We start from the raw sequence: 27179 nt of genomic DNA, 5'->3' as shown, positions 1-27179 counted from the left end.
CTCCGTTTTTGCCTTTTCGCGCCAAATCCTCATCTCGTCTGAGGCAGGCTGTCAACGACGTTAGCTCATTTACACATATTTTCCTTGTGACTGTCAGCGTCTACATACGGCAGTCATATTCTCAGGGTACGACGTACCGATCAGAAGTCAGAGTCACATCAAAACAGAAACCCAAAGAGCAACACAAGTAGCGGACCCAGCAACTAACAGATATTTGCCACGGTCAGAGCCGTGACGATTCTGCAATCGTTTCGAAAGAGTCAACTTGAAACAACATGATTTTTGCTGCTCTCATCTGACGTCACCTCTTGTTCACGATGTGATCGAACTGCTGGCAGCAGCAGACTTGGCTGTCCATGGACGAAATCAGGCGAAGTCGTTTCGTGGACTTCTGAAGTAGACAACATTGCGAGGAAGGTTTGAGGCGCGCTTGTTGTACTATGCCAGGCCGTAACCTTTTCGTGCGCCGCAGAGCGAAACAAAACCGTTTTAGCGCGTTAGACGCGATTGCCCTCGTCGTCGCACGCATAAGTCATCGTCCCGGGACGCGACGGTGACTATTTCTCACACGGCGTCACCGTGTTCTGCTCGCAGTGAACAAGCATTGAACACCGATCGTCGACTGTCAAAGCGTAAGCCGCTGTGACCACATTTCTCTGCTGTGTCCGTGTTCACCTCCTGTAAGGAGAAAGAATCATACTACTCTGCTTGTTCTGTTCGTTGATTTATTTGCCCAATCACGCTCACCCAACCCGACGTGGTTGCACTTCGCTATCTGCCAAATGTGGCGACATTAGCTGCAAACGACTTGTAGCCGTTTGCCCACAACTGGTTTTCTACTCAGTTGTTATTTAAAGTGTCAGTTATACCTATTGCCACTTAACCACTCAGCGTCTCCATTCATATATTACCGCACGATAGTGTGCTACATGCGAATCTGTGCTGCATGATAAGAGCCGACGCAGCTCAACGCTAACCAACAAACATTTGGCTGAGGTTTACCTGAAAAACCGGCCAAACTAATCTATAGTCTGGCACACGTAGCGAGCTAAACGCGTGAGGGAAAGAGAACTCCCCAGAGAACTCTCTCGAGTGAGCTCGTCAACTTTGAGCCAGAACGCCTCGGAGTGCGGTCGGTTGGTACTAGGCATACGCACACATTCTAGCTTCGTCCAGGCGTCTGGAGAAACATCGCGATGAGTCGTTTCCGAGAGTAAGTGAAACTATACGTTATGAGAGAAAACGGAAGAGTGTATGTTCGGGTGTCGCCACCATCGCGACCCACCCATATAGATAGATCTGACTCGAGCGCCCAGGCTCAAAACTCACACCACAAAGCAAACAAGCCTTCAAGTTAGAGAAATTCCTGTTTTTCTTACCTATATATTGTGCTTATTCGTACGCTGTGCTGTGTTGTTGCTAAAAAAGTGCGCTAGAAAGAAAGAAAGAAAGAAAGAAAAGAAGGTGTAAACCAGAAACGGCTTTTATTTTTAGATCCTTGACGAGACTAAAATACCAAGTACGTGAAGTTGCGCGTACATCCTCTGTGAGCTGTGCAAAGTTACTTTTTACTGTTCTAATTGTACTAATCGTAGCTACTACATATTACATAGAAAGCGTATCGAAATTGTTGTAAATGGATAGAATTAGTGACTGTAGATACAGGCATTCTGGTCCAACCAAACACAATGTAAGTAAGCGTATTTTATTTTCCATGCAGTCGCATCATCAACGTCACTGCGGTCCTATTATGTGCGTCCTCGGATCGAAGTGCTGATTCCTTTCGCACGCAAGCTGCCTAGCTGAATACAAACGTTTCTATTTATTCGAAGTATCCGCTCATGCGGTACTATCGAAGGCGGTGTATTAATGAAAGCCGATGTTCCAGAATGCCCATTCATCTTGTCAGCTATTAGGGCCCGGAAAGTGATCCATTCTGTATGGACGTTGATGCATAGTAGCAACTTGTGTAAAAATTGTATAATATACCATTTTTGTGGTGGGAGAGAGCGTGGTACTTATCTTTTTTTTTTAAGATTTTCAATAATTTCTCTGTTTAAGCAAGAACCTATAGCTAAGCGTTGTCTCTACGAGCATGACCTACTTACTTCGCGATAATTACAAAGCCCGACTTGATATATCAATAATACCGGTACATTAACATGTATGCGTTATATGCTTGCCACTTTTTTCCTTGTACCTCACTGATGTATTTCTTAAGTTTTACTAATTATTTTTTAACTATACGGTGATAGTTAGCGGTCGCTACTAGTTCTATGCAACGAGCAACTTCCGTGAGTCGAAAATAACGCACGGCGATGCCTCGAACGATCAGTTTGAAGCCTTTGGATGCTGACATGGCCAGGATGGTAGAGAAAAGCCGATGCTTCATGTAAATATAGAATTAACTGATCATGACAATCAATTATAGAACCTCCCAATAGTATCTGCACTGAATTTTCGTTCGTCTAGTAAGTTGAAGACACGATTGACGTTGTTATAAATGTGTAGGATTTTCGTCACTTCTACCTGCCAACCTTGCTGAGTCATGATTAAGTCGTGTTGTAACAAACACAAATCCTTTCGTAGATTCTGTAAAATTCTTAAACCTATCCCGATATCGGGTTAAGAGTAATAACAGTCACTGACGCTCACTGCGCTGCCGAAGTGTCTTTTTCTTCGATTACTCGACAAATTTATTGAATTGCATCTTGAATAACGAGAGATCGTTTTACAGGTATCCAGATTGACAAATGTCTATGTATGTAAAAAATGTATTTTGATAGGAAGATGCCTGTAGATGGCGTATCTTCTCTACCATTTGTCGAGACATTATGCAGGAGGAGCGACATCCCTAAATTTTACTTTTTGTTTGAAGCGAAGAATATTCCCGTTTGACGGGAATTTACCGGCTGACTGTTACATGAATACAATATTATAGCGTATGGACATGCCGAAATGAAATTTTCCACCGACTGCATCCTTCCCACTGCACAGTCTATTCAAAACGTTTTAATCGGTAAATGCGTGATGACAGTGCCTTGCTTGACTGTACCCTTTATTAGCAGAGGCTTTATGGGCAGTGCCCTCGCAGAAGATTCGCCTAGGCAGCCGCTTGCCTTCATCCATGTATAGGCTAGGCTTAGTGTAGCCGTCTCAACTCCCCGCTTGCAGCCCTGAGTGGTACGATGTCTCGACTCAATTGCTCGAAAGCTCTATTCGACTGCAGAGTTGCCTAACGCGCAGTGAACAGCCCTGCTTAGCGGGTTCGCGTTTAAAGCAATGGTCGCTGCGACCTCGTGGTGGACCTTGACGCATTCGTTCACTGCATCTGGCAAAACAAATCGAACACAGGTTTGATATAATTCAAGGAGACTGACCTAGTCCCGCTTTTCTTGGTGGCCTGCTTCTTGTACGGGGTATGAGCAACATCTCAAAGGGCCTTGGCCTAAGATTCCCTGTTCAGAGGATTATTTTATTTTTGTCAGCATGGCTTTTACTAGAACTATTGCCTTATTTCGTTTCTTTCTTTTCGGACACTTGCTTGCAACAATGCCATTGTGTTGTGTCCATGTCATTTCCGAAAACGGACAAATGGATACGATCATACTTTATACCTAAGGTCGATGAATAACACCGGCTCACCGATACGTCTATTACGAACAATCAAGTAAATTCACCGACTGATCGTTACAGTTAGTTCCTGCGATCAGGACAGGTTATGTCCTAAATCATTCTGATAAGGCTGCTGCTTTTGTATAATCACGCATGCCTGATATTTCGCTAAGCTGTTCAGTGGTATCGACTTGGTTTCAAATTCAGTCCTGCGGCTCTTTTTTTTACTTCTTGTTCTATTATTATACATTGCGATTATGAAAGCAGTTTACATATGTGAATGAAATTCAGCACATAAATATCCCGTTGTTCGGTAGGAAAGAGGTAATAAACAAACTTTTCTAGGGGAATATGGCCGTGAAATTTTGTACTGTGTTCAGCTAACCAGGTTTTAGCAAACCGGGTTCCTCCGGTGGCATCCGGTGTGATCCGAGTGGCCGGTTATGTCACCGCCTGTCTTATTGGCTGGTCGATTGGTCCATTAAGCTTACATTATTCATCGTCTGAGCACTCTGCGATTCGAGTCAGACAGATGGTATGATATAGGGCGAGCAAGCCTCACATCCAGTCGGAAAAAAGACCATATTAGTGCTAAGCTTCCAGATCCTAACCTTCAGGATGTAGATACACATACGACAAATACTATTGCAATTTCTCTTACATTCACAGCGATGTTTTATGTATAGATATCCATTATAGGGGCATTATTATAGATGTACCAATCTCTGTTTACCACAAGCACGTGTTCCTCTGCCACTGAAGTTCAATATTGATGGGAGGGCCAGGTTAATTTCAGCCCAAATTGATTACAGAACGTACCTAATTGAATGCAGTATATGCCTATAGCAGTCCCGGATGTTACACATAAAGCTTCTCTCAGCTAGAGAAGTATACGTAATTTATATTCAAAAAACTATGCCGTAATACTGCCAGCATACAAACGCTTTTACCGTGTTAAACGCAGCCAGACTTTACTTTTGTGCTTCTTATCATACGAGACAATTGCTGCTAAACTGGTCGAACTATAACATTTCGAAAATTCTTAATAGCCGTCCTAAAAGGTGCGGGGTGTTTATAATAGAAACTCTGGAATATTTATTCACGATCGATCTTTAAGGGGGTGGTCAAGTGGCTTCATTAGCGTTTCTTATAGTATATATATACACATATATATCTCTGCGTGTGTGACTGGCTGAGATTTAGGATTTTAACAATATGGATGTAAGCTAGGCAATAAAATAAAAGGCAGTAGCAGGAGGTAATAACCTAACTAGTTGGCTGTTGGGCTATCGTGTTAATTGTTACTTTCGAAAAAAACCGGCCTCGTTCACTTGCTGCCCTGATCTACTCTATTAGCATTCAAGTATCGTTTGAAGCAACAGAATTAATGTTTGAAACAAGATTCTAAACAAATCTTTGTCAGGTTAGTAATATATAACAACTTCTATTTTACATCTGTGTCTGCCCTTGAAATTAATCGGAACTGCGTGACCATGTAAACGTTTATTCATTTAATAAGACTTTATATGATTCATTAGATTCCGGAGGCTTATGACAAATAATTATTTTAGTTCACAGCTCGGTTTCCTCGGGTTATCAAATCAACTTACGCAAACGAACAACGTGGTTGGGGGGTTCAAATGTTGCATAACAAACATTTTTATAATAAAAGAAGAAAAGTAAAGACAAATATCTGATTGAGACATCATTTTTCCTACAACTCACTACTGTTAAATAGATCTTTTTGCGGACTTATCTATCTATAATACTATTCGACAGATTTATCGGAAGAATCGACATATTATTTATTTTCTTTTGGTTACTTTTTGGTACCACAGATTCCAAATGGGCGATTTTCCGCATCACGACGAGTTTCTGGTGCCAATGGATGTGTTCGGTTCCTCATTTGATGAATACCGCCAAAGGGTGCGACGACAAATTGATGACATCATGCAGAGTGCTATGCACCGACCTGAGCGGGATCTTCGCAGACAGCTTAGCGGAATATTCAACCGCTATTCCAGAACCTTCCAAGACGACATGTTTAATGATATTTTTAAAGAGCTCGAATTCCCCTCCGACAGGTAAGTCCCCCCTTTGATGGAAAACGCCGTGTCTACGCATTTTTGACTTTTACGATCCATTAAACATGGTATCCATATAATATATTTACGTATACCTTATATATACATATACTGCTATGTTTGTTGAACTAGTTAATCAGAGATGCCTCAAAACTTTGTCGAAAAAATAGGCATATTAACCGATACGATTTTGACGTTAGTCTTTTGTCTGCTGTGTGGAATATAGCTGGTCGATTATTTTCTTCTGGTTCACAATGTTACTTGGTCACAGAATGTAAAACGGGAGCACAGTAGGTGGTATCCTAGTTACAAACATTTGTACTCATTTCAACAGTAGCTTCCAGAAGGTAGCGCGTGAGGTAAAAGCCGAGGTCGATGAAAAAAACTGTCTGCTCGTTGAATTGGACATGCACGAATTCGAGCCAGAGAAGATCACAGTAAAAGCAGTTGAGAACCAGCTTATAGTGCACGCAAAAACGCAGACGCCTACCTGCTGCAAGGAGTTCCGTAGAGAAATTCAACTTCCTGACGGAATAGATCTGGACACTGTCACTTCAAATCTCAGCCCTGAGGGTAGGTCCACTGAGAAAACAGCTTGCGGATTGTTACTCTTCCGTATCACTTGATCCTTGTCAACTTTAATCAGTCAGTTAGTATGCGGGTAACATTAGCCGTTTATTGACTTCAAATGACAACGTTATTAGTTTGTTGACTAGGTTGTCCGTACATTGCCAAAAAAACATATGTCTGGATAAAGGTTCTTAATACGCTATTACTCAATACGCTTAAAATGAATGCTTATTGTTGGCAATGGTGATTATTTGCGTAGCCTATATAACAACAGAATTACTAGAAGCAACAAACACACTAACATTCAGTGACGGTTCTAAGTTCCGCATAAAGTTACACAAATAAATTACTATATTGTACTGCTTTTCCTAATTTATAATGCTGTTATTGTAACGTATAAAAGAAAAACAGCTTTCATGCTAACTTTCAGGTAAACTTTCAATACATGCTCAGATGCCTGTAGGTCAGCAGCCGCAAATGAGTAGGCAGTCTCAGCCTCAGCGAGTTAGTCATGGCCGTACGGAATTGCAGACGGCACCCATCGCATCCAACAATACGGTCGAAGCAGAACCTACGGAGGTACATAAATCTGAAGTATGCTTCAACGTTGGACCTGCGCCTACGCACTAGTAATAACCAACTTCGAAATGCCGTAAGGTCAATCACTCGTTTGATCCAATGCCACAGTCTTCCTACTACTGTTACGTTTGGTTGCCTACCATCTGCTAATAGCGCTCAGTTGAGCCGGTTCGTATAATGACATATTACGACAATCAATTAAAAGCTACGGGACGAAAGAATCAGAAACATTTTATATCATTGCTGCATACCTCGTTTGGCTGAACAGATTCAGAATTGCGTCACTCCATCGCATGGACAGGCCTTACAAACACCTGCTTTATCTGCTATATGTATTTTTGATATACACTAGAAATAATTACGACTATAGATGTTGCGGCGCATATAGCAATTATCATTACTTCACCCATTTTGGTACACGATACAGACCGTCATCGACACCGAGCTCATCTTGCTGGCAGCCGCGAGAGCGTACAACGAGGTCTCATCATTCCTACTATTTGATGGTGATTGTGGAACCGTTCAACTCGATGAAACTCTTTACCCACACCCTCATTCAGGCCACAATTTATACTCATCTTACAACATGAACACATAAAATGAAATTAAAAAAAAAAAAGTTATGTAAACGTAAAACAAAGAAAGAAATAACTTTAAAAAAGGTAATACAATGTACAAATCGCGTATGAAGTTGCGTCATGTTTAAGGTAGATTGTGCTAATTAATGCGTGCATTGCCAATCAAATCTAGGCTTTCGTTGAAACTTATGAATTTGCTGCAAATAAAATGTCTAGTATGATAAAATCTAGTTCTTGTTCAGTGTTTTTTTTTTTATTGATATAAAATCATCTGTGATGACTGCGCCGTTCAAAGCAAATAGACACTCGATCAAATATGATTGTTCATGGACCTGTATTGACACACTGAAGAAGGATATATGCGTTAATTTATTCACGCTGCCCAAAGCTGTATCTTTGCTAAACCTTATTCACAGGCTGCGTAATTGTTCCAATGATTGTATATTCTCTAAATATACTGGATTAGACAGAAAACGCTTGGGTTGCGCGAGACCAGTATGGCCATTACCAGTAAGTTCCGTGTCCAAACTAGACAGTGCTGCTGGACCGAGCGAATCTACCGAACACGCCGACAACTTTCAGCGATTGACAGAGTCCTGCAGGTCAAGGCCAGTGACCAAAACGGCCTGGTTTCACCACTCTGGGTCCGTCACCCGAGGGCCACAGCTCTTTCACAGTAACTCCCATATTTTCGCTGATGTTAGAAGGTAGCAGTTGCGCCGTCCGTGCAGCTTCATCTTCGTAATGTTCACGTCGACGCGATCGAGCTGGTTCGTAGAAATCATTGAAGCTACAAAATTTCCTGCCATTGTACAGGCGCCGGCCGAGCTGCGCGTAGTGCCCATGCCGCTTGTGTTTATATATATAACGTATGTCCGACAGTGTGTAAGACAAGAATATCATGCGATAGAGTCGGAGGCATTGTCACGCCGTTTCAAACCATGTAAGGGTACGCTTGACGATAGGCAGTCGTTATGGAATATGGGTCTGTAAGTCTGCTATTTGCCAAGCAGGTATGAGACTGTCGTATTCGGCGGCCTCGAACTTGCTGATGTAACAAACAGACCGTTTGAGCTGTTGCCCTTAATAATGAGTTTTGTACGTTAAACAGTCGAGATACAATAGCTGAATTGTTCGCTGCCTGGTGAACATTGAACCATCTTTGCCTGTTTACGGTGACATGATACGGTAAGAAATGTTTCCACAGTGGCCTTCAACTCTTTTTCTTAGAACCGTTTAAGGTATATGTACATATCGCAAATGAATAACTAATGTGGAAAAAACAATTTTTTTCTAAAATCCCAACGGCTTACAATATATAGGAATCGAAATATATAGGACGTTTAATATTGTTATCGATCGATTTGATCAGCGACTATTTTCAGTTCTTCAGTAGTGGCCTATGCCTTTATATTGCTGCATCAAAGAAGACATCCTATGCGTGCGTTGCAAGATCCTTTGACCTCCCTCGATAATGGTAACGGTTAGTGGGCATATGGATACTCGTTATCAGAAAGGGCACGTACAAATGCAATATAAGTCATCACCGGGAATGCTCTTGTTCCCCATGCTATGTCTGGGTAACAGCAGAGTTAAGAGGTGTAGTATCACGAGCCGGTTTTGCATAAATAGTCTGAACGAGTCCAGCCATATGCGCAAATGTCCTTCTTAGAGGAAGGAAGTGTCTTCACAGTGAGATACTTGTGCGTAAGTCACAACTACATTAGCACAGGGTTTTCCAGAAGCGGTGGAAACGTGAGCGTATTCTTAGGTCGCGGCAATAAATCGATTCAAGGCTCTTCAAAGGTTTCGTTACTTACGGAGCCGCAGATGGTTCAAATTTAAGCCAAATTTATTAGGACATCCTATTTACGCAAAACGACTGCATTCGATTTGGTCCTTAGGTTGCTTTGTGTTTGGAACAAGGGCAATTAACTGGAAGTACGGTACAGTAACTTTATAATTTGATCGCAAGTTTACTTTTAAGAAGATATCTTAAGGTTAGTACGAATCGAAATATACTCGTCTTAATATAACATCCTCTAAGGGAGACTTTAGATTAAGATGAATGCAGCCTTACTGCGAAACATGCTGCAAATTGTCATATGGATACCATTGTATTATTAGCAAATAAAGTACGGATTAGTGTTTGTATTAGTGAAACAACAGTTGCACAATAAATAAAAGAAATGAAAATTACCATTATCCTTATTACTACTATTCGTTTTCTAATCATCCACATACTATAATTCAGTTACGCTACATAAAGTAAGTTTCAATTTCCGGTCACATGGTCATGCTTATTTTGCCATATCATTCGTTTGCGTCCTTTCATTACATATATACATATATATAGGTATAATAGGTGAAATCTGACATATACGCTTCAAAGAATGAAGAGCTCGATAATACTTAGTGACAGTAATTTGTCGAGATAGGCCTAACAAGGTGTCCAACATGATTTTAAGTTTTTTAGAATTTTAGCTTTTCAAAAATAGCTCAATTTAGTTCAAAAATATTTTTCAATGTACAAAAAAGCATGCACACAGAAATAGCAAATACGAAATAAATCAGACCTCGACCTACGTCCCGCTGATTCTAATAGATTTGCGTTCATTCTGTGTAGATATATCTTAGTTTTAAGCACTTCCTATTAAACTATGCATTTCTACGTTTGTTAAAAAAAATATAAATATATAAGGACGCGTAGGTATTTTCTATTTAGAATTTACTTCCTAGATGCCTGCATCGTACGTCATATGGCATATTTCCCATGGGGGTCATATAGAAGTTTTGTTTGATGATTCTTTCTATGGGTGCTTACATGCCGGCTTGTTTCTATAGATATTATCATCAATAATAAACAGTCAAATGTGACGTAGAAAATATCTTTCCTTATTAATAGATACTCCATCCCTGGATCTGCTCATGTCATTAGTTCCAAAGAGACTTTATTTGCCGGCTGAAAATAGGAAGTACCTGATGTTACAATTTGCAGGATCAGCATCGTTCATAGATAAACCTGGTAGAGATCAGTCATGCAAGCATCTGAGTCTGCTTATTTCTGTGATACGTAAAAAGCCCTAAGCATGACAGTTATCTCTATAATGGTATCCCGCTCTCAGGAATGTAACTTTATGGCTGATAGGTAGATGGAAACAGCAGCCCTCTAAGGTAGCACTGACAACCTTGGTGATGATGGCAAACACATGTATATATATATATGTAGCGCTTATCAATAGGATATTTAATCGCAGGCGTTTATATCGGTACCAGCCTGTTGTCACGTGTTTAAAAAAATCACACACTGTTAATAGCTTTTTGATTATTAGTTCTTTTTTAAAGTGTAGTTGATCGAGAATTATGAGCGTATCAAAACTCCTAAAAAAATTTAAAAGTAGAAGAAAAATATGGCGCAAAGTTTCGGGCAGATCCACTTACGTGTTTTCCAATTTACCCGCTAAAAGCAAGTGCGAAGTGGGTAGAACTGTGATGGGTATTTATAGGCAACGTTCCGGAAGATAAAGGAAGTTTTACTTATCAATAAAGAGTACTAACGAAGCATCCAAAAATCCTGTTTATAATTTGTTTGTTTCTAAAAAACAATAAATTTTTAGTTTGATATCAAGGAATACTGATTTTTTTAAAAACGTTGTAAATGGAAAAATTATACCCCAGTAATGATATATGCTATTAATGAGGGTGACACAAGCCGAGAAAAATAATTTTACGAACGGTACTTGAAAAATGTTCAAAGTGAATGCGGATTCATTCAGATCAAATGGCACAATTAACTGCAACTGTAAACCCACGCGTCACGCAAGAACATCACGTAAAGTTTACTAGGAAATGAAACAATGACTGATGTCAATTACTCGAATTTTCTGCAAGAATCTGTTTCACAACGCACTTTGGTGAACGAGGTAAATTTTTCTTCCAACAGAATAGAGCTTCTACCCACTATTATCGTGGTATAGTAGCATTTATTAATAGGAATCCCTGAGAGAGACTAAAGGCTTCACAAAATATCTCGCCTCTTCCCGAGACGTAACGGCGATAGATTTTTTCTTACGGGGAAATGTTATGTTTGAAGCCCATTTTAAAAAAAGCCGCTCTAACCAACTGCGAGTGTTTAGCAAGATAAACATGTGCGGGGGTTAGCAAGTCTGCCCAAAGACACAGAGACCATTCATTTTGTTACAACCGTTTCTTCTTACGCAGAATATATTCCTGTTATGCACACATTGATGACCGATGTGTACTTGTCGAAATCATAACAAGATTCCTGCGATTTTCCTTCCTTCGGTCGTTTCGATAATGTTTCTCAGTTGGGAAATTCCGCTCTATACGTGCTACACGTGTTCTTCTAACGTCTATTTTAATATTTTTTACTTTGTATTTAATATTTTAAGGATTATATTCATAAAACCTCTCCTGGTTAATTCCTTTATAGTCTGTTGGATTGGTCGGAGCTTCCGTGGAAGACCTAATAAACGTATTTTCGTTATTCTAAAGACTACAAATATACTGTTTTACCAGATTACATGGGACTCTTGTCTTGCGAAACATAATTTCAATGAAGTCGAACTTTTCAGATGACCATTGATCGAAGTCGTTGCGGAATCCTTCTAACTAATGCAAAGAACAGAGTTCTTAACGGGCATCCTGAGGTTTTTAAGGAACTTTTCGATGAGGTTTATGACTAATCCTGCTTCGCTGAACTAAGCCATCGAGCTTCGGCCGGCTCCGACCATTAGATGCCGTGCAGAGTGTAATACATTATTTATAGAGAAGTTATCAAGGTAATTCAACTTCTAATTTGCTACTGGGCAGTTTAAAGTAATTGCGATGACCCGATCTAGATCTAGACGAACTGTTATCCGATTTCATCGTATCTCTGGCGACCTTGCGTAGGTCCGACAGCATATCCTCGCTATTCGGATTTAATACATTGAGCATAATTGTACGCATCGGTTAAGCAAAACTTGTTCACGACCATGCATCTATACGCCACTTCCTATCCCAGAAGGTTTCTCTTATATACGGAATACAAATGGGGCCTTTGATTCGATACCACAGTAAAATGGCCATTTTGTTAAATTGTAGCAAAGTGTTCTTATTGTGTATCCATTTATTTTTTCCCCGTGAGCTATTTATGGAGGCATAGTTTCTACTTGCTTTGATCAAATTTATTTTCATCTGGGACTATCCAGTGGACTTTGCCTTGTTCTACCGAATTTCGTTAAATCTCGGGAAGCGGTATTTGTACTATTGGTTAACCGTATTGGTGAAGGACAATGATGTTATCAACTACACAGTTTACCTAAGCTCTTACATAATGAGAAAATAGTTTTTTCATACTACCAGAGAATGTGTTTGACAAACTTCTAACGTCAGCTTGAGGCTTTGTGTTGACTTGATTTTTTTGTCAGAGTCGTTAAACTTGGTTACGTGCTGATTTTAGCAAGTTTCCTCGAAACACAAACGTTTCATAGGTATTCTCGTAATTAAACTGTAGTGTTTATTTATTCAGTTTGCTAATCTCGTCCCTCAGAAGACAGTCTGCAAATAGGTGACGAGGAAGATACAGATTGTTTCCATTGCAAGCCTATCATTTACTATTCTAACTACTGTGTTTTTCTTTTTCCCCAATATATCAGTACTTCGACGATGCGGCGATAATTGATGATCGTAAATAAAAGGTCAGTAGAAAAAACTTTTTTCTTTCTAAGATCTAACAAGTACTTTTTTTCAACTCAATTTAGTACAATATGTTTCAACTTCTGCATATGGGTTACTTGAACATTCTTTTGTACAGCATCCAATGAATCAATAACTGTAAAACGTATACTCTATACGCTATCGCTGTTTGCTCGAGTTATACACACCGCTGTTCAGACGTGTTAGTTTGGCAGATTTGAGCATAGCACTTCTTTAAGAGGGTACTCATTTCGTTTATCTAGAGTCATCACTGATCGTCGCTTCGTCGAGGTGCTGATCACATACTGGTATTATTGAAACTGAAAAGATTTGTAGTCTTTAAAACACCTTAAAGGCGTTATTATTTTATAATATTATTACAAATAGGCAGGAAGTTGAAGGAATGATGACGATTAGTGACTAACGAAACGTAGGGGGAAAGATCGTCTAAAAAACCACTACATAGCAATTCGTCGGACAAACTCCCTAGAACATGATTTCCGTCTAAAAATTTCGCTATCTTTGATGACACGAAGGATCATCAATCTAATGATTTATAGAAGAAAAAAAAAATTGATTTCTATATTATTTCTGGAGATCGGTATATAAAGACGAAAAATCGGTGGCTAACCTAAACCTTTTTGATATTGGAATAGCCTTAAATAATATAGAAAAGGACCTTCGGAGGAAGAATGGAGTGAACTCTACTTGATTAATATTTGTGATTTTACCACAAAATGATGGGTTTCCAGCAGCTGAATTTTGGCGTAGTTGTACTCTTACAAGTCTCGAGGGGGCCAAAGCTTAAAACGCTGATTAGCGCCATTTTTTCTTCATAATTCGAGGCCGATTTTCGAAAAAAAAGCGGTTTACGGTGAAAAATATGCTCCATTGAAGAAGCATTTCCAAAGACGAATTGAGTTAGCCAGATCAAGCCACTAATCAAGCAAAACCTCTGAAAAGAGATAGCAACTAACATAATCATTTAGTGAATGTCAAAAGCGCGATACGTACCTATTGCACGTAGTTTGGGTCTTATAGCTACAGCACGTAAACGGAAGGCCCAAAATAGACGCACAAACATTTAAACACATACAATATAACACATTCAATACAAACTGATAATGAGCATCTATCAGAAGGGACGAATTCCTAAAAGAAACGTGGAAAAACAATCCAAGAGGTTCCTTTACATTAGTAATGCAGAAGCATATAGAACGAAGGTACTCGTCGAGAAGGTGTCAATCGAAACATCAAACTTGTTGCTACTAGATACCCAATATCAGACCTCATACGACTATCTCACGAAACTATCCTCAGCGCAGAAGCATAAAGCTGGGATGCTTTGATTTTAGGTTAGTTTCTAAATCGTGTATAGTGAATATCTTAATGGTTTCATCTGTTGTTCTTTTCTGTGAACTGCGCTGAACATAGCTTTTGGTACACCCAAAAGTACCACTACGCCATAAAGTGCATATTGTATTATGCTAACAACTGCGAGCCTTCGGTGTTTATGAAGACGGCGAGAAAAACACTGGGCACTGTTTCAGATTGGCTCTGCAGCAATACACACAAAAATAGTTGTAGTTGTTTACTTCTGCTATTGCTTTATTGTCATCTAATTAAAGCCTGAGCATCCCATTTCTAGAGTATAGGCCTAACGGTCATCTTGACCTTAGTTCTATGTGGCCTTAGTTAACGGCTGCCCCATCACATGTTCCCTTACAGCTTTTACACTCTACTTCTGATAGCGGGCCAAAATGAGCGATGTGTGTGAATAGTTTACCTATTAATTAATTCAATATCGAATCGAACCGAGGCGAACAACTGGATAATTCCAAGGACGATCAATCTGTAATTGATAAACATCTGTTAGATGCGGACGATAGGAAATGGCAAGGATTTTATAAATAATTCTGTAAAGTTTTTAACTAGCGGATATATGCATCTATGTAAGGCTAGTGACATCGTACCATTTCCAGCGTCGCCAGTTTTTGATCCGATCCCAACGAAACTAAAAACGAACAAGCATTTTTTAGAAAATTTTTTCGTTAAGGATCACCAAGTGATATCTAAACTTCCCTGATCTTAGAAGTCCTGCAAAGTGTTCTAATCTGAGGACATCTTAATGGCATACAATTACTAGAGCGATAATTCCAAGTAAATATAATTCAAATGTACCATTCTAGAGCTCTTCAAGAACTAGTCGTCGTTGTCTTCCTTTACTTACTGGGGAAGGGTTGCGGGGGGACCGAGATAAGACAGGTTTCTATTGAAACGCTATATTGATACTATAGGGAACAGTCATTACATTATGAATAGAAATACACTTGCCAGAAACGACGTAGTAAAAGCCGGTTAGTCTTTCAGATATGTTTTCCCTATTCGCTCCGAATTGTTCTAATTGCTATTAACCTTTTATTTAGTAATACATCATTATTTGGGCGTAGTCCATTCTAGCCATCTCAGGCTCATTTAGGGCTGCGGCAGCAGGCCACTATGACTGATGCCGACAAGGAAAACCGGACGTTTTGGGGCGTTGCTTGGCATTTCGGCCAGTCGTTACTTATTACACTCACACTACAGTTTTGGAGTCATCGTAATCATAGTGTATTACGTAGTAATGTACATCAGCATGGACCATTTCAAAATATGGCACAATGTGTTATTCTCGCGAAATTGGTTTGACTCCGAATTGTCGCAGCGTGTAACATCTGCGTGAAATCTGCCTCCATCACGCTGAGCTCGGCTTTTTTTTTTTTCGTTTCTACAATGCACAGATTCTGGAATCGCTAATATGACCAACGATAGGTCGTACCAAACGAACTGTCTCCTTCCGTGATTCGTACGTCATAAAAACAAACTGACGCGATGTCTTCACGCAAAATAAAAACATCTCAATCCTGCTTTGTCATTGAAATCTGGTACTTAAAGCGAACAATCAAGGGGGCGTTGTGTCGTTAGTCTGGGGGCAAATTACTTGAGACAAGTAGTTTGCTCCTAAAGGGACTTTCAAGAGCGTTTGCTTTATCATTAGCGTAATTGGCAGTGTAATGATCATGCTTTTTCTGTCGGGCAAAGTGAAACGGTATCTTCTATCTGGTAGTCCGAATGATAAAGCGCCACTTCTCACTTTAATGATTGTTTGTTTAAGTTTTGTCAAATTTCGTAAAACAAGGAATCATGTCGTTTTGATTTTGGACAATCCGTAAGCATTAATCCGTTTGGCTAATAGCTAAACATGATACGACCGTGTTGACTACTGCACGGCACAGCAGCGTCTCACCGTTTAAGAGAAGGTACGATTATGGCGATGATCACCTGAATACCCCAGAAAGATCTACAAAATACAGTCAGTCATTCACAAGAATTCACTCATGGGCGGCACATGAGACCTGTGGCTTTGAAAAGTTTTAGCACCTACAAAATTTTCATATATCTAATTATTCCGAGACTACAGGCGGCAATGAAGGCAATAGGGACGCAGTAACAAATACAAAGTATCATTCAGCCATACTCATCGCCTCTCTCCGTTCAAACGGCCCCATGAACCTCTGCAAAGAATTGCCTGATAAATAAATTTAACTTCCTTTTCTGGCTTGCAATCTTAAGGCAGAGACGTAACGCTCTTGGCTTTAATATATATATATATATATATATATATACATATATCGGATTACTGGCAGGCTTTCAAAAGTACATCAGGCCAGATCGCACCGTACGTGAACTTACCGTTTGGAACAGCATAGTATTTGTATTCCTCTGTCTGTGCGCTGCATCTTATACTTCCGAAAATCTTGCTCTCTACGCGGTCGTTGGTCACTAGTTCAAAATACTGTGTTCGTAAGCCCCGAAATGTGATGTAGTTCCTGTAAGTACCTGTATCTATATAGTTTAAGTCTAAAGCGTAAGGGTCCAAGGGGAAGTGAGGGCAGAAGTCATGTATATCAGGTAAGAAGAACAGGAACATAATTTCATTAAACTTCTGTTCCCAGCTTGCTTGCTGTATTGACCGCGTGAACTCCAAGTCGTAATCTGCATTAGAGAAAGGGTGGGGGTATGATAGATTATGAAACCTAAATTTTTATAGACTCTAGAAATTGTTAGCCTCGTTTTCCTTAGACGTCACTTGTATGGACAAAACCCTAGCTATGTCAGTGCTTTAACAACCAACCCAAACAACGAACTGACTGAAACGAAAAAAAAAAAAAAAATGAAAAAACCGAATAAAAACTACGTAACTGAGCGAAAAAGCTACAAGAAATGCTGGTCACATGTAGCGTGCGAGAACGTTTCGACAGGCAAACGCCACTACGGGGTTTCGTTATTGGAAACACAATGTCTGCCAATGAGGGTAGAGTCGGTCGAGCTCACGGATATGACACGGTGTGCCTGTTTCAATGTTTGAACGACTAATCCATCTCGCCTAAGAAGCGCAGCGGTTTAAAATAAAAGTATTTACCATAAATGTTTCGCAAGTTCTATATTCGGAAGTACCGTATAGACGTCCATGTTGTTGTCTTCTAGTCCACATTTCGAGATAATACGGGGCATGTCCGATTCTTTTTTCCTTATTGAAAATGGCTATTTTGCGATGGGGTACAGGTAGGGGACAGCAAGCATAACATTGTATTAACCCCCATAAGTGCATGATGACTGAATGAACAAGTGAATGTAAGATGAGTCAAACTTTCTCTTCACTCATTAATAATCCAGTGGAAAGCTAAGGTAATGCTGTTAGGGGATTGAGAAGATTCTGCAGGTAAAAAGGATCAGATTAGGCATACTACTTGATGTGGTCTAAGCAACGGTTCGAGGTTAGCAAAAAAACCTGTTTGGCCAGATGTTTTGCAAGGACCAACATCAGTGAGTTAAAGAGGTGAAGTGTTTCATCCTCGACCTTCCTGATCTTTGATCTTCGAATGTTGTTTGAGTGAGCTGATTTTAAATACGGAATGTTTAGTTTAACATCATCAATCGTATACTTTTTCGAACATATTCTATTTATTAGGGTGTAATATTTTTTTGTATGCTCGTGATACAGCGTCAGAATTTCCATCTGCTATGACGTAACGCCGTCCAAATGAAGATTGAAATAGAATTATACTCACCGAGATCCCAACAACTTTCGTCGCATGGAGTAAGGTTGACGCTACCAGTATTAATTGGTTTCGTCGTGACTGCCTTGTCACCTACTCGGTATCGGGCAAACAAAGCAATGTTGTATATAATCTCTGACGGGTTCAGCTTGATGTACTGCATTGGAAAGACGTAAACAAATAGATGGAATATCAGTGACACATACGTAAAAGCATAAACGGGATATTTTGACAGTAGATGGCTTGTAGACGCGTGGCGACTAGCCTTATATACATAGACGATGTAGAAGGCAATTGTTCAATTTACCAAACGTTTGTCCCACCGTACAGAAGCATCGTAATATTTCTAAGCACAGTTTTTTTTTTCTCAAGCTAGATTCTTCAAGATACGACGAAACTCATCACAATGGGGCCGTTTAGCCAGGTTAAGATTAAGCTGTGTTTCGAGCATCCACAAGAACGGATGCCGTTGGGTCAGAGTGCAGCTCGACGTAATGGATGACATACCCGTGTGGGTCGGCAGAAAAACCCTGCGGTTTCAGAGTCTAAACTGTAACTAAACTGTAAAATTCAGAGTCTAAGCTGCTAACAAAGCATTCTGAAATCTAGCTTCTCTGGGTTCGCGCAAAATATTTTCCAATTATAATTGAGAGTAATGTATCGTTCGTCTAGACTAATTGAAATTTCGTTCAATATAGATATTTACTCACGATCATACTCCCGAGAAAAAACAATAACTGTTGTGAGGTATATTCCGTTAATGAGGTTTAAACTAATGATTTTCAAATAATGAATAGTAAGGTATTCACCGTTATAGCTTTTTTTTTTTTTTTTTTTTGGATGTCACACAAATTTTTGTAACCGTATTGGCATTTATTTGCAGTTGATTACGAGAGTGATGAAAAGTGGGTCGCATGTAACAATGATGTATTTTGAGGGTAATCCTTTTGATCAATCGCCATATCTCTTGCGCAAATATATACATGAACCACTTAGCCACCAATTTATATATTATATAATATTATATATGATATTTGTATATTACAAGTTAGTACAAGATACAAGCATAATGAGAGAACTTTTGGCGTTCGGCCGTCAAAGTTATTAGCATCGTTCTTCCGTATAATCCCCCAGTACGAATTGTATGGACGTCGACATTATTGCGAGAATAAGTTACGGAAACAATGATATCGGCTGATTCTGCGCTACGGTGTAATTACTGATACCAACAAAACTGCGTGTAGGACAAGCTTTTTACCTGATGCGGTTCTTTTCTGGTCAGGATCTCAGATACACAAAACCGTGGTCCGGTGAAAATGGGGTTGGTTTTTTCTTCGCAATATACGAGGATATAATCTACTGATGCAAACGGTTCTAGACTTGGCATATCAATAAGTACATTGAAGTCGCGTAGGTTGCTATCGAGGAACAGAGATACTTGATCAGCCAAAAATGGTTTAAACCTTGGACCTGGAAGCAAGTTCATATAAACGCCATTTTAGACAGGTGAATATTAGAGAAATATGAACAAGAACACGGAAGGAATACGATATTCTATAAGTTTAATTGGATATGAAATCATTGGAACTCTAACAGGTGTCGGGTGTGCCTGTTATACGGACTGCACATACGTCACCTACATGTTATTATTGTCTAGTCATTCAATCTCCACTCTTCCAATGTCTACATCGGCAATTGCATGCGTTAGGCCTTCCTGTCAGTGCTTGACGAGCCTTTTTACTGGCCATCATCGGTTGTGAACGAAGAAAAAGTAACAGGAAAATATAGTCAACAAATAACGCACTGTTATAGCTATTGTAAAAGTCAATTGACATTGTCCAGTTAACTGAAAGCACGTGACGCGTTAGACCTATCGATGTGAACAAAGGTGAAAAGTACTCCCAAACATATCGCCTTATAGGACCCACAACTAACCTTCTTTTGTGATAACACTGACTCCAATAAGACCCAGCAGGATGAGCAGACGTATTAGTCCCATATATGAGCTACCATATGTTCTGGATTGGTAGAGCATTGGAGTTCCCCGGCCTTGGAAAAGTAATGCACTTTTCGTTGTTCTATAAAAGCAAATGCATTCCACCGTTTCACTGTACCTATAAGAGTGCCCAACTGTGCCGCTTCGCTAGAAAACGATTCGTGGATAAGTTTACCAATATCCTGAACTTAAACGCATACATCTAGGTTTCAAGATTCCTGCATGTTCAATTCAACAGGAGATTCAAGCTCCGCTGTTGAATGCAGGACCGTCTGTCTATCGCTCGCTACCCTGTACGTCCTGTACCAAATTCGACAATTCCCTACGTCAGTCGCCTTTTAACATTGGTAATCGAAATTATGCCATCGATACATATTTACGAAACAAAAACTGACTTATTTTCCATTCGCATAGAGTAGTGGCTAAACAATAGGCTGCTTTACTCCTAGCCGCATCTTTTCGGTATAAATTGTGTGCGCAATTTGCTAATTAGCTTTCGTGCTAACGTAACTTCGTGAAAAAGACTGAAACGTATTAGTTGTAGTCTATCAAAGCTTATACGTAGCTCTATATAATAAATAGATGAACTGGTTCTGCTATCCTACGGAAAGCAAATTCAGAAAACAGCATTAACTATTTCATACTCGGCGTCTACAAGGAAGGCAGCCAGCCAGGCAGGCTGCAAGCTGAAAGTTGAACTTTGTCCGGGTCAATAATTACTCGAGTCAGACCAATCGCGCGCTTCTTATACGGAGGGATGGTCTAGAGCGTTCACTACTCATCTAAAAAGTCATTTTCAGAACTGAGAGGTCGATTAGTAAGCGTCAGAGGATCGCATTTACAGAAGGTCTGTATTTTGTTAGCTTAGACAGGACGTCACCGGGGCGTCCTGGGTTGTTTTCTGCTAAGGGGTATAGACGTTGCCCGGGGCATCGTAATCCGTAACGTACGAGCAAATGAATAGGCCGCAAGATATCGAGAAAAGGGCCCGTCAAGCATTGACAGCGTGGAGATATAAGCGACATGCGGAAAATGCATCTACAGCTTTAGCTAGTAGTTCACGAAACCTGTACCGAGAGAAAGCGCGTGATAAGAAACATGTGAGCTCTGGTAAACCATTCAAAACCACTATATACATTCAAGCGTGATACGACCTAGCTGTTCGTCAACAGTCCGGTAAAGAGCAGGAGTATGCAGGGTAGATCGAGAAACGTATTCAGTCCATTATCACTATATACATGATTGTCCTTTATTGCATAGAATGCATTCTTGTATTAAACTGATGATTTATTGTTGCATTTATAGGATTTCTCAATGTTTTTCTGTAATCAAAATAGACTAAAACATGTCTGCCACCAACAGCTGCCCCGTTATTGACGTTCTCGTTTATGAGCTACTTATTGACATAAATTTTTCTGATGTTTCCCGCTAAAACGAAGTTCAAATATGACCCCTTAGTGACGCTTGTGATACAATGAAACTGTAGTTCATTCGTAAACAATTAGATATAGCATTGTTTGTAACTTCTGCTAAACTAGATCTGAAGTAAACGCCAGAAAAAAAGTTATGCCAACAGGGCAGCTGAGCATTTGCATAGACTATGGCGTTCCGGTATCTGTGGACGTGAATAAATAGGGAGCGTCCGCGTACGCGCCCAACGAAATACGATTGAATAACTAATGTATTTGATGCTTGCCAAGGTAAAAATGTACGATCTACGCGATTTTATACGATAGTATATTCATACTTTCACAGTCATTTATCGTATCTAAACGTGACAGCTGTTAGTGCTAAATTGTTTGTCTATTTTGGCGATCCAGAGTAAGATTGGACGGCGTCAATCAACTCCATCCCCCCATCGAGTCCGTACCGTAACGGATTGCCCATTGAGTTGTCTAGCGATTCTGTATTCTGCTACAAGCCCATGCTCATTCGTAATTTTGTGGGCTATAAATAAACGTGCTAACGTTCTATACAGTTTCAAGATTTAGTAATAGCTGCTGAAATTTGCCCATATCGATAAATCAGCGCTCTATTTGTCACTCGGACGTGATAAAACGTTGTTCTAAAACGTACTGATTTCGCCGTAGTTCCTAACGTCATGTGTATAGGAATCTCGGTAATAAAAAAAAAAAAAACAGCCCGCCAAATTCAAATCTGTCCTAAAGTATACGAGCCATTCTGTATTGCTGAGCTCCTTATTTTCTAACTTGCATATTTATCTACCTGTCTTTTTGTGCCTATTTTTTGAAGAACAACGAAGCTATTCGTTGGTCAATTTGGACGGGTACCTGACAGGTTCAAACTAGCCGAAACAAATGCTTTGGAGAGTCTCTCTCGGTTTATCTTTCATACTAATCCATATAGCAACCGTTCAGCAAAAACATGCAGGTCAGTTTCATTTGGAATAAATCAGTTACTGAAATAATCGACATCTATAAACGTATATGAATAAAAGAAGTACTGTCGCCTCGATAAAATCTGCCTCGAGTAAAAACAAACGAGAGAAAAGGTGCATTGTACCCTGAACATCTTACTGAAAATTGAGCTTTCGAACCTAGAATTGTACTTTATTAGATTGCGAATAATTTATTTTTAAGTAGATAAGTTGTAAAATTGGATTTTATTATTGTCGTTTGGTTGTTGCTGTGTGTATATAACGTAAAAAGCTCTTTAATTGCTGTCAAATTTGTTTTTTGTCCAGGTCATAAGGTTCCTGAGATAGGTATCGTATAATCAGAATCACTTGGATTTTACTTTTACCATCAAATGTATCCTTTTGAATCATTTACGGATATTCTACAATTGCAAATAAGGGAAATAAAGCGTGATATCTCGCTTCCTGGCAGAGTGGTTAGGGCGCTAGACTTGCAACTATGAGGAATCCATTGCGGCGTCTTCGACCTAGAATGGCCTCAAGTTTGATTTATGATTGAAGCATAAGGATTTTTCCATATTCTTAGCTTTTTTGATTTTAGCTAACAAACCAGTCGATATTGAGCGATACAAATTTCAGTACTTCGTATAAAATGTAAGTGGCTAGTAACACTGCCGTTCTGCTGACATTCGGTAGTGCTTGTTTCTTTTAGTTGAGGTCTCGCCATAGATCATGCCCACAATGAAGCTACCTTGCACACTTGACCTTTGATAATGTTACTTTTTTTTATTGAAAAATATTAACTGTCTAACGTTTCATACATAGTAAGGCTACAATTATTGCACGTTAGAGTCGTGAAATACTCACTGCCTATTGATCATGCAGCTATGATGAAATTTGCGTAGCTCAAAGGTACGGCATAAGCGGTGTTGTTTTTCCTTTTGATTCATTCAGAGTCGAGTACAAGCACAGCTATTGAAGAAATTCTTTACTTCGACAGATTCCGTTAGCTTTAAATGAGCTAGTGATAATGAGAACAGGACAAACAGTCACAATATGTTTGCGGTCCTACGAGCAGGCGTACCAGGGTAAGCTGGCGTTCAAGCGTCCACTGGTAGGTCGAAAAGTGTCGTTTGAGCATTGCACGTGGCCAATTGCATTTTTTTGCACCGTTTCTTGTCTCCAAGAGATGTTTCTTTTCTCATTTCTTCTGTTTCTGTCTCTTTCAAGAGATGGAAACTAAAATATAGTTCTTATGTTGTATAGCGTATCGTATAGGCGGCCCGCTTTGGTCAGCCATTTCCCTTAGAAGCCGTTCATTCCCTCCGGGCTCCTAATATCAACTACACGACTCAGTCATCTATTTTCATTAAAGTACTTCCAGAAAGAATGGACTTCATGAGTATTTTGTTTAGCAAAGACCGGAAACCCGAAATCAGATTCCGAGTGTTAGCCGCGGCAGAAATTGATTGGATAAAGCATATTTTCGTGTACTGCGAGCACGAAGTCCCTAAGAGTTTCACCGCACAGACATGGTGATTACAAGAAGAGACGGCGAAGCTTAAATCCAGCGAAAATGGCACGAGGATACGACAGTAACGATCATTTTTTCTGTGCTCATTCGCTCGCTAAAAATATCCTTAACGCTTACAGCAACACATCCTCGATAATAACGACTGTTTGAACAAAAAAAAAATACATATATTGTGATGATGAGCGCCGCGAATATTAGGAGTATCACCATTCATAGATAAATGAGGCTCAGATTCATAGAGAAGGGGCTGCATAAAGCTGAAAAAATCGCATATGGCCAGTAACCGCTTTCTTATTCGGAGCATTTTGGTAGCACTGACGGTGGATCGAGTCTCAGATAACAAGCTAGGCAAAGTCGACAACAATACTCGGCGTTGGTCGCGGGCGTCGAGCGGCTTGTGACAAGCGCTTAAACGCAGGCGATGACAGCACAACAGAAACGCTCTCATCGCCCGTCTTTCCGTAGACAAGACAGTACGATGTTCGGCAAATGGATTTTACAGGTAATAGCCTTACGGCAAGGCCGTACTTCGAGACGGATATAGGAGAAACGATGTTCAAGGAAACTCCAGCGATGTGGACGTCTTTTAAGGCTAAGCTGACATTTCCAGAAGAGGTAGAGCGCATCTGATCTCGAGGCCCACGTAATTTACAAAAGGAACCGGTCATAAGTCACTTCGTGAGCCTACATTTGCTGCAAAGGAATGAATTTTTACCACCCAGAAAATTGCATCTAGGGCGCAAAACGGACATTCCATAAACATAGGATCTCAAGATCCGAGTAGTGGCAATTTTGCATGCTCGCCGTCAACTAAAGAGCTGAACTGCTTCTTGGGCCTAGCCTTCTCTACTCGGTCCATATGAGGCCTTACGCAGATCGGGAAATCGCCGTGGTCAATGTAAACATTTGAATGGACGCCGATTACGACGGAAGGTGATTGCTTAATTGGAAGGGATTTCGTACTAAACGCCTAATCAGAGGCATTTAGTATGTGCAATTATCCCAAAACCCAAAAAAGTTTACGGATGGCCTAATCTACAAAGTCGAGAGATAGAAAGCGCTGCTCCTTGTTCAATCGTCCCAGGTGACGAGAGCAACCACCCTCTACCACTGGGAACCAGAGGAGGCGGAGGGGGGGGGGCAGACACGCCTGTTAGAATGCGGAAGACATTGTTATGCGTTAAAAAACGCTTGTTTACCGAGACTGGGCTGACAATACGAATCCCGGAAACATCGGTGACATTTGCCAGGGACGAAAACAGGGTCCAAATGGCGTGACTCGCTTCACTTGGTACGAAAGCGTCCCTTTGACAAGGTAGGATTAGACCTATGGATGCTTTCGGAAACGCTTCAGATGCTAAAGCTTTTCATGTCTTTGTGTTAGTCGACTAGTGCACACGTTTCGTTCAGATCGTACCGGTTCAAAGGACGACATCGCGTGCCATAATCCGGAAACTAAAGTCTACGCAGCGCTCCTTTGAAGGTTTATACGCCATTGTGGCGGACAACTTGTTACACCAAGGAGAATTTCATAGAGAACGTCAAAACAGCTCTCGATAGAGCGCATGATTTAAACAATCACTGAAAGGTTATGTTTCTTGGCGGGTGGCAGAAGGACACAGCTTACTCTACAAACTGCTTTTCTGGGTTTTTTTTCTAAATATATACTTAAGCGAAGAATTGAAGATAGCGCAGTTTGAACTTCTCTTTGCTTATCGGATCGTACTGACGAAAAGAAGTCCGCCTGCGGGAACGCCAAAGGCGGGGTGCCGATTAGTGCTCTACTGGGGCGCACACTGCCAGATGTGGTATCGGCAAACGATTAACGGTAGACGTCAAACGAGCAACGTTAGGATTCCCCAAGAAATTACAGCTGTATTACCACAAGTTATTTACGTGGGTTGAACGGTCCCATATAGCTCTCACGATGTTAGGTCTCGCGGCCAGCAGTTGGCCATGAACAGCAAACGTATCCAGCTGTATATTGGGAAACATACTGCGCTAGTGCTGCCGAATATAAAGATGCGCACCGCAAACATTAGCTTTATCGTTTTAACTGCTAGGTAAATTTAGCCCAAATTTTGGTATAAAGGTTCGCATGATGCTGAGAAATTCGCAGTTTATTACTAGCGGCTTCGCTACTTAGAGCTACATAGATATTGACGCCGCAACCATAATTACCGAGGTATAATGCCATACTGCATCCTTATCTATGGAGCCGTTTTCTAGTCAAGTCAATTTTAACCTAACCTAACTGCAATTGTGGACGACCACTAAAATTGCTGATTAGTACCTCGGTTATGTGGGTCCTAGGTTCACGCCCTTTAGTTGGATGTGAATGTAGATGTAAGTTTCTCCAGTTGTTTGAATTAACCCGCTTCTGGCCGTAAGTAAAAAACTAAGACCACTCCCTATTAGGGGAACTCACCTTTGAACCTGATTTTGAGATACACATGACTAATGTATGCATAGTCTTCTTGAACTAAATATGAACACTTGGCATTTATTTCTACTGCTGGGACCTGCAATTCAACTAGGTCTTAAGGTTCCTTACGGAACCACAAACGGAGTTGTATGACTTTGCGTTATTCACTACGTACGGAATCGTCGGCGCGATAGTTCAGACGCACACATTTCAGATGAGCCGAATCAACACTACGCTATGTGACCAGAACTGTTTTAACCCAGACGTACACATTTCAGATGGGCCGAATCAACACTACGCTATGTGACCAGAACTGTTTTAACCAGTGTGAGTACGGCTTTAAATAAACCTTTTATGTTCGATAAAAAAAATAGCATCTTCGAAATGGCGTCCAATTTTTTGTCGTTCGTTTTCTGTTCTAGAAAGATGGTAGCATAGTCTGTTCTTTTTTTTTTACGCCCACCAATAAAAAACACAGCTCTGTAACGAGGATGTGTTCAGCCACGCTTTATTCTGTAATTGTTTGTAAGTGTGTGGTGAAAATACACATTTGGCCTTTTTCGAAGTGTGTCAGTTCGGAAAAGCTGTTGTTAAAATGTTGAAATTCATTGAGGTAGATCCT

The 27179-nt window shown here is 40.3% G+C and overlaps 2 protein-coding genes across 7 annotated transcripts; one reads left to right on the top strand and one right to left on the bottom strand.

Annotated features, from left to right (window-relative positions):
• Positions 1–928: 928 nt before the first annotated feature.
• Positions 929–7656, top strand: LOC111271058 (major egg antigen). Of its 4 annotated transcripts, none has more exons than XM_022851629.2 (4): positions 929–1213; positions 5454–5699; positions 6034–6272; positions 6700–7656. In XM_022851629.2, exons 1-4 carry the CDS (start codon positions 1197–1199, stop codon positions 6897–6899), a joined length of 702 nt encoding a protein of 233 aa, XP_022707364.1. In that variant the 5' UTR covers positions 929–1196; the 3' UTR covers positions 6900–7656. The 4 variants fall into 4 exon arrangements, with proteins under 4 accessions (XP_022707364.1, XP_022707365.1, XP_022707367.1 ...); XM_022851630.1 differs by having other exon boundaries at positions 932–1213; positions 6037–6272; XM_022851632.2 differs by lacking the exon at positions 929–1213 and adding an exon at positions 1294–1546.
• A 5297-nt stretch (positions 7657–12953) lies between these two features.
• On the bottom strand, positions 12954–20311 carry LOC111271057 (uncharacterized). 3 transcript variants are annotated; one of them, XM_086972767.1, is made up of 7 exons: positions 20161–20311; positions 19484–19695; positions 18238–18382; positions 16859–17161; positions 15100–15140; positions 14913–14978; positions 14149–14278 (listed from the first exon to the last, which is right to left on the bottom strand). In XM_086972767.1, exons 1-6 carry the CDS (start codon positions 20258–20260, stop codon positions 14925–14927), a joined length of 855 nt encoding a protein of 284 aa, XP_086828893.1. In that variant the 5' UTR covers positions 20261–20311; the 3' UTR covers positions 14149–14278; positions 14913–14924. The 3 variants fall into 3 exon arrangements, with proteins under 3 accessions (XP_022707362.1, XP_086828893.1, XP_022707361.1); XM_022851626.2 differs by lacking the exon at positions 14149–14278 and having other exon boundaries at positions 14705–14978; XM_022851627.2 differs by lacking the exons at positions 14149–14278; positions 14913–14978; positions 15100–15140; positions 16859–17161 and adding an exon at positions 12954–14098.
• Positions 20312–27179: the final 6868 nt, after the last annotated feature.

Source organism: Varroa jacobsoni, unplaced genomic scaffold (assembly GCF_002532875.2).
Source record: "Varroa jacobsoni isolate VJ856 unplaced genomic scaffold, vjacob_1.0 contig00300, whole genome shotgun sequence".
In the NCBI taxonomy this organism is placed as follows: domain Eukaryota; kingdom Metazoa; phylum Arthropoda; class Arachnida; order Mesostigmata; family Varroidae; genus Varroa; species Varroa jacobsoni.
The sequence above is the reverse complement of the archived record's forward strand: the minus strand, read 5'-3'. Positions and strand labels throughout refer to the sequence as shown.